The sequence below is a fragment of the Aegilops tauschii genome, chromosome 2, assembly GCF_002575655.3.
Source record: "Aegilops tauschii subsp. strangulata cultivar AL8/78 chromosome 2, Aet v6.0, whole genome shotgun sequence".
In the NCBI taxonomy this organism is placed as follows: Eukaryota; Viridiplantae; Streptophyta; class Magnoliopsida; order Poales; family Poaceae; genus Aegilops; species Aegilops tauschii.
The window spans coordinates 65338910-65346421 of record NC_053036.3 but is presented as its reverse complement, the minus strand read 5'-3'; the positions used below and the strand labels follow the sequence as shown (position 1 = coordinate 65346421).

General features: G+C 45.3%; 1 protein-coding gene and 1 non-coding gene across 2 annotated transcripts; both read left to right on the top strand.

Annotated features, from left to right (window-relative positions):
* Window positions 1–1414: 1414 nt before the first annotated feature.
* Window positions 1415–4007, top strand: LOC109765699 (WEB family protein At2g38370). Its single transcript, XM_020324482.4, has 2 exons — window positions 1415–1751; window positions 2045–4007. Exons 1-2 carry the CDS (start codon window positions 1533–1535, stop codon window positions 3692–3694), a joined length of 1869 nt encoding a protein of 622 aa, XP_020180071.1. The 5' UTR covers window positions 1415–1532; the 3' UTR covers window positions 3695–4007.
* Window positions 4008–4641: 634 nt separating this feature from the next.
* On the top strand, window positions 4642–4723 carry TRNAS-UGA (transfer RNA serine (anticodon UGA)). The gene has a single exon. It is a non-coding gene; the product is annotated as a tRNA-Ser (tRNA).
* The last annotated feature ends 2789 nt before the right edge of the window (window positions 4724–7512 follow it).

Here is a 7512-nt window from a genome sequence, read left to right as displayed (position 1 = left end):
TAATTAGCCATGACGTTTTTATTAATTAGAACATGTTACTTTTTTGTAGGTGCCATGGCAATTTTATTACTCAGAGCATGACAATTTTATTAATTAGACCATGACCGTTTAAATGTATGTACCATGACAATTTTATTTTTAGTCTTGGCAATTTAATTACTTAGACCATGGTAATTTCATTAATTAATAGACCATGTCAGCTTCTATTTATGTAGCACGCAATTATGTTTTAGACCATGTTAGTTTTATTTTTTGGTATCATGGCAATTTTTATTCTTCAGACCATGGCAATTTTATTAATTATGTTATGGAAATTTTATTAATTTTGTGTCCCAAAACATGGAAAATTGTAATGGTCAAACGACAATCTTAGGAATTACACTTGTCTCATGTGTGCATAGCCAAATCCTAAATTTGCCATCGTTTCAAAGAATAAATCCCCTAACCTTGTCATCTTATTTTAAAGAACAAAATTCATAAATTTGCATTGTGACCGTTAGACAAATTCAAAAGTTGAAATGTTTATAAAGAACATTTTTCCTATTTTTGCGATGTGCAATTTTATTACAGGTATCATGGCAAAAAAAAACTAGACCATGGCAATTTATTTTCTTAGACTATCGCAAATTTATTACATACACCATGTTTTAACTTGTCATGGGGACTTGGGAAGGGGAAGAGCTGGAGGGTAAAATGCATGGCGAAACTTTCTGTTCATAGCTTCTACTCCCTCTGTTTCAAAATAGATGACCCAAATTTGTACTAACTAGAAGTAGGTTTTGTCCCATCGGTAGCAACTCATGTGATGATGATAGGCTTAAAAGAATCTACCCAGCGAACCGATGACTAACCCGATGGTCAAACCGATGAACACCTGAACCGCCATTTGGTTGCCAATCCGGTTTTTTGAACTATGCAGCCAAGCCCATGTCCTGTTGTCAATCGTCGTCATGTGAAAGAGAGTGAATCACTGAAAGAGAGGAGAGAGAGAGAGCAGTGGTACGAGGGACCGTGACAAGAGATGATGTATCCAAGCAACGGCTCAATTCACTGCCACCTCGTGATGCCCGCCGAACGACGGTCGGCACCGCAAGGCCGACGCCGCGGTAATAATGCAAGCAAGCATGGCAGGACGCTCGTGCACCGCCGAGGGAGCTGTCACGCAGTGCGCAACGGCCCTCTGCCACCACAAAGATTAAAGGAAGAAAGAACCACCCGCGGGTCCGGCCGTGCCTCAGCCGCACTGTTTTCCGTGTCATCATGCTTAATGTACACCGCCACTGCTCCATTTGCTGCCGTGATTAGCGACAAGCGTGCAGCAGTCTCAGTCTCGGCCCAACGGCTACCTCAGCAGCAGCCGGTCAACGACCACTATTAAATCCGACTACTACCCAAGCGAAGCGAGCCACACTCCCCCGTTGTCCGCTTGCAGCCCACCCACCACCCCACCCCACCCCACTCTCTCCCTCGCTCTTCGCCCAAACCCAAGAACCCTGACCCAGCAGCACGCGCAGGACCCGAGAGAGAAAGGAATGGAAGAGGAGGCCCGGCCGCCCCTGCTCCCCGTGCGCGTCCCGGTGAACGGCGAGGACCTGGCCCCGGCCTCCGCTGGCGCGTGCGGCGTCGGCGGCGGCAGGGCGGAGATCGACACCTCGGCGCCGTTCGAGTCCGTGCGGGAGGCCGTCGACCGCTTCGGCGGCAGCGCCGCCTGGAGCTCCCACCTCGTCAACCGCATCTTCGCGCACCACAAGGTCAGTGCGACCTCCTCCCCCCTCTTCTCCATCTTGCCGCGGCTCATCTTGCCCCGATTTACATTATTGGCGGAGGAACGGTGCCATCTCCTGTTCCGCAGAGTACTTTTTGTTCTTGCACAGTACTACATGGCCGTACCCCTGTACTTTGGGTTAGTTCGTCATTCAATTAGGAGCAGAGCGGAGCGGTTCTTGTCCGCGATTCGGTGGCAAATGCGGCTAGTAAAATCAGCCAGCACTAATGTTTCTCTTCTCTCGATTGATTTTGTTCTTGCCACATTTTCCGCCTGCAGAAACAGAACCAGACTGTGTGTGGGGGGACTGAAGACGAGCAATGCGTCAATCTGGCGGAGCAGACGGCGCAGATAGAGAAGGAGCTCGGCGCCAAGGAGAGGGAGACGCTCGATGTGCTCAAACAACTCGAGTCTGCCAAGAAGATCATCGCAGATTTGAAGCTCAAGATTCAGAAGAAAACGGCTGAAGATACATTGCAGCCTGAAGAAGAGAAGCAGCAGCAACAGCAAGAGAGCAACTGCTCTCTCACTGAAGTGCCCACAGCAGAACCTGAAGTGAAGCAGCCTGAAGGAAACGCTGAAGCTACCGAAGAAGAGCAAACAGCAGAACCTGAAGCAAAGCAGCAGCCTGAGGGAAATGCTGAAGGTGCAGAAATGCAAGCAGCAGAACCTGAAGTGAGGCAGCCTGAGGGAAATGATGGAGCCGATGTGGACATGTGCGCCGGCCTAGACGAACAAGAGCAGCAGCAGCAGCATACTAACTTGGTTCTGATGGAGCTCGAGCAGGCAAAGTCGAACCTGAACAGAACCACGGGTGATCTCGCTGCCATAAGAGCCTCCATCGAGTCGCTGCGCAACGACATCGCGACGGAGAAAGTCTTGGTGGAGAGGAGCCGGGAGAAGGTGTCCTCGGACGCCACCTTGGTTTCTTCTCTGAAGCAGGAGCTGGACCAGACCACGCAGAAGCTGCAGACGCTGAAGGACCTGCAGAGAAGGCGCGAGGACCCCTCGGACATCTTCTTCGAGATCAAGAGGATGACTACCGAGATAGAGCAGCTCAGGAATGCAGCAAATGCGTCGAAATCTGAAGCCATGATGTTAGCTGCCGAGATTGAGCAGACCAAGGCCACCATCGGCACTGCTGAAGTGAGATGTCTTGCTGCCAAGAAGATGGAGGAAGCAGCAAGGGCAGCTGAAGCTCTTGCACTAGCTGAGATCAAGGCCCTACTCTGCAGTGAAGCCTCAGCTGAAGGTCTCCAGGGTGAAGATGGAGTGAGCCTTTCAGTGGAAGAGTACTCCGAGCTTGCTTCGATGGCTCGAGAGGCCGATGAAAGCTCAAGGAACAAGATTGCAGCTGCCATGGTCCATGTCGACGAAGCCAACCAATCAAAGTCGGAGTCACTCACAAGGCTGGAAGAAGCCAAAATGGAGGTTGAGGAATGCAAGAAGGCACTGCAGGAGGCTCTGAAGAGGGTAGAGACTGCCAACCGAAGAAAGTTTGCGGTGGAAGAGACCCTTCGGAGATGCCGATCGGAGACCGGACACAAGAGGCGCTCATTCCGTGGCTCCCCCAAGTTCAAAACTGCAGCACATCGCCACAGAGATGACTCTCACTGCATGGACATCATCGATGTTTCAGACAACTCCATGAAGCCGACACTGTCGATCGGGCAGATACTGAGTATGAAGCTAATGGGGCCTGATGGGTACGACAAGAGCGTGTCGGACGACACGAGTACGAGTGAAACCTCTAGCATCTCCCTCGGTCAGATCCTGAACAGGAGGCAGGCAATCTTGACTTATAGCAGTGATACAAGTGCTAACAACAAATTCTCAGGAAAGAGGAAGAAGTTTGCCTTCACTGGGCTTTCAGTTTTCCTGGCTAAGCAGGCTAAGAGCAAGAAGAAGAGAGGGTCAGATGAGAACTGATGTTAACTCTGCCAGAACACTAGCTAGTTACTGAGTGTTTTGACCCCCTATTTCCATGTCTGTGTTCATGTACAATGTTCCTAGGAGGAGTATATGTTTCTAGGTCTAATGAGGTTCTGATATTTATGTAGCTCCATGTACCAGTTCATCAGTCTAGCATCTCCTGAGTGATGTTGCTGATTAGTTAGTTAAGAGTTAGATTGGTATCATGTGCTCTATGAACATGGAAGATTCCAGTTGAGTTAGCTCTGTATCATGCACCCTGTGGTCATGTAAGACATTTGATTTGGAGTATTCGATCTGTTTGGGTAAAGCCTGTTATTATTCTGTTGTGCCTGGACTTGGACCAGCATTATTACTCGGTTCGACAGAGAAAATACAATCTTAGTTAGATCAGCGGCTCTAAATACTGTATACAGTAAAAAAAATGACCGCAAAATACTGTATATATAGGTTAACTAACTGCTAGTTAACAGTAAGTATATCATGTGCTCAATGAAGTATGAACATGGAAAATTACCGGTTCAGTTAGCTCTGCAATCATGTACCTGTGGTCATGGATGACACAATCGTATTCTGCTATCTTTTGATAAAAAAAAAAACCTTTCTTACTGCTCCCTGGAGTAGGATGAGAATTGCTCCTTTGAGACAAAGTTTTTAAAATTAACTTATATGTAGTTTTAGTCAGTATATACAATCTTAGAGTTAAATTCTCTAAAACAGCATATATATAGGTTAACCAAGGGCTAGTTAACGGTAAGTATATGATGTGCTCAATGAAGTACGAACATGTAAAAGATCGGTTCAGGAGTATTCTGCCGTCTTTTGTTAAAAAAAACGTTCTTACTGCTGTCCCTGGAGTAGGATGATTATTGTAATTTTGTGAAAAAGGAATGTCTGTAGTCTCAGTAGTACATATAGTTTGCAGAAGAATGGAGAAGCAACAAGTCGATATGTCCGAGTGGTTAAGGAGACAGACTTGAAATCTGTTGGGCTACGCCCGCGCAGGTTCGATCCCTGCTGTCGACGATTTCCTTTTTTATCCGGCTTTTTTTTTTGCTGGGCTGGGCCTTCTGTCCTCTTTTTTTAGACCTGATGCCCCTCGTATCCTCTGCTTGTTTTGCAAATTTTGCGGCCAATATGAATATACTTACTGTTAACAGTCAGAAATTTTTAGACATAAAAAAAAACAGTCAGAGATTAAAAACACTTTATCCCTACCTCCGGGTCGCCATGTTTGGCTTTTGCATCCGCATGACCCTAATGTTAGACCCGTAAACATTTTATTAGATGAATAAAGTGAGTGTGTATCCCCTTAAAAAGAGTCAAAGATTAAACGTCACCTGCATTACTTTCATATGTTGGGGACAAAAAAAAAACACTACCACACCTCTAACCGTAATCATTGTATCGCTCTCCATGCTCATGAGAGCAAGCCATATAATCACTGTGATGCTCTCCATGCTGTGTCCAAGCGGTTCCCACGTTTACAAAATTGTTCCCGGTATGCTTGGTTAAGGTCGTGCATCCATGCATGTAATCTGCAGATCCCTTTCATAAGTGACCGAAGCGGGAAATCGCTGCAGCCTCCGAGCCCAGGTGCGGTATTTCCTATTTGGCGCATCAGCCCGTTATAATGCATTCTGCAACTTGGCGCACATTCCCTTCCGCTATGGGCAGGCCCACTTACTATTTTTCTGTTTTAAACTCCAAAAAACATGAGCGTGACAGGATTTCAGCAGTGCACCTTTCGGTTTAGTACCAAACGCACTAACCAAGTTTGTCACCGGACCTGTTGTGCTAGGTTTTCTTTTCTTTATTTGCAACACTTAAAAACAAAGTTGTTACCTGTTTGTTTTTCTCTCTTTATTTTTTTATTGTTCTTTACATAAATGCGCAAAAATATTTTTCAATTTCGATGAACTTTTTCCCAAATTTTATGAACTTTTCTGAAATTTTGTGATTTTTTTCAATTGATGATTTTTTTTTCAAATTCGATGAATTTTAGTTTTTGCAAAATCGATCAACTTTTCTCAAATTTGTGAATTTTTTCCAAAATTGATGAACCTTTAATTCACACCGATTAATATTTTCCAAATTTGCGGAAAAAATTAGGATATCGATGAACTTTTTTCTCAAATGGATAGAACTTTTTAATAAAATCCGTAAACCTTTTTTGATTTCACGATTTTTTTCAAAAGTATTTAAAAACTGGCTGGTTTTTTCTACCAGATCAACAACACACACAAAAAAAAAAGACTAGCGGACAACCAGTTGGGGCGAGCTATGGGTGAATCGCGTTCAAACTTCAAACCAGTAAAACTGCGTCTTGTCTGTTGCAGATACCAGAAAAGGATATACTTTCAGCCTGTTTCAACTGCGGTATATCCTCTCGGAAAGTTTCCCTGTCGAGACCAATGAAAAACAGAATCGTAGAAACGACGAGCTCGGTAAATATGAACTTTTGGGCCAACACACCGCCAAACAACATCGCTTAGGGTTTTGGGAGACAAAAAAAACACTGTTGAAGTTTCTTACGCTTCCATCTAATCTCCGGTTCATGGTAGCAGCACCGGAAACTCACGCGTCATGGAATTAGCATGTACTCCCTCCGTTTCTAAACATAAGTCTTTTTAGAGATTCTACTAGAATACATACGAATCAAAATGAGTGAATCCACACTTTAAAATATGTCTATATACAACCGTATGCAGTTTATATTGAACTCTCTAAAAAAACTTATATTTAGAAACGGAAGAGAGTACAGGATAAAAGCAGAGGTGCAAAGACGATGAAAGGTGATTCATGGCACACCACCCCGCAGAAAAAAAAATGGCACGCCAGGAGCGCCTTACATTGTGTACCGTACGAGCATATGCGCCCCATTGCTCAAGAAATATCATGCAAACCTTATTGGACCTCTCTAAGCACCAAGGGCCATCAGTATACTGAGAGGCAGGTGTTTCGTAAGTTCATAGCAGGCCAGGAGAACCATCGCATTTGTGTACTGTTTGAGTATATGCGCTCCATTGCTCAATCAAAATATCATGGTAATCTTATGCGACCTCTCTAAGCACCAAGAGCCACCGATCCTCTAGGAGAGGCCAGATTTACCAAATAGTAGTATCAGCCCATATTACACCCGTCGCTGTCAGTGCGCGCCACATTGGCTTATTACACTGTTACACCGAAACAAGCCAAAACTAACCAAGCCTAACGTTCACCAAACTGAACCATACCGATGGAAACTCACCATGCATCATTCGAGCTCCAGCCCTTGTACATTTCTTTAATCAAGAGATATACGTAATCTATAGACGACCAATGATCGTACTACGAGAGTGCTTTAGCGTAGGCAGTAGTGTACCAACCGGTGAGTGCCGATGCATGCTGTCGACGGCACAACTGCTGCCACTCAAGCACTCGGAGCGACAACTGCACAGTCGACAGACAGAGCCTTCCAGTCCCATCGCTGCCGCCGCATCCACCAAATTTAGCTTTATTGTTGATGCCTCGAATCAAATCCACCACACGAGACATGGATACGTGGCCCTCGGTTAAACTCCTCATAATCAAATGGCACACGTCATGACATCGACCAAAAGCTGAATCACGTAGGAGCATTACGTGCGCTGTTCGTGGTCGACTGTCGACTAGGGTTCTACTAGCTTTCAACCTTTATCATTCATGAAATGGACAAGTGTTGTTGTTGTTTTTTCCTTAGAAAGTGTTCTCTCTTTATGCTGGGCTGAGCCTTCTATCATCCTCTGGAATCTGATGGGCCGTTCGGTTTATACTGCCTACTTTCGTTTTTTGCG

What these genes read in the sequence shown, in the direction of transcription:
- LOC109765699 (XM_020324482.4), top strand. Translation starts at nt 1,533, where the DNA reads ATGGAAGAGGAGGCCCGGCCGCCCCTGCTCCCCGTGCGCGTCCCGGTG. An exon ending in GCATCTTCGCGCACCACAAG is followed by an intron (nt 1,752 to 2,044) that starts GTCAGTGCGACC and finishes TTCCGCCTGCAG; the next exon opens with AAACAGAACCAGACTGTGTG.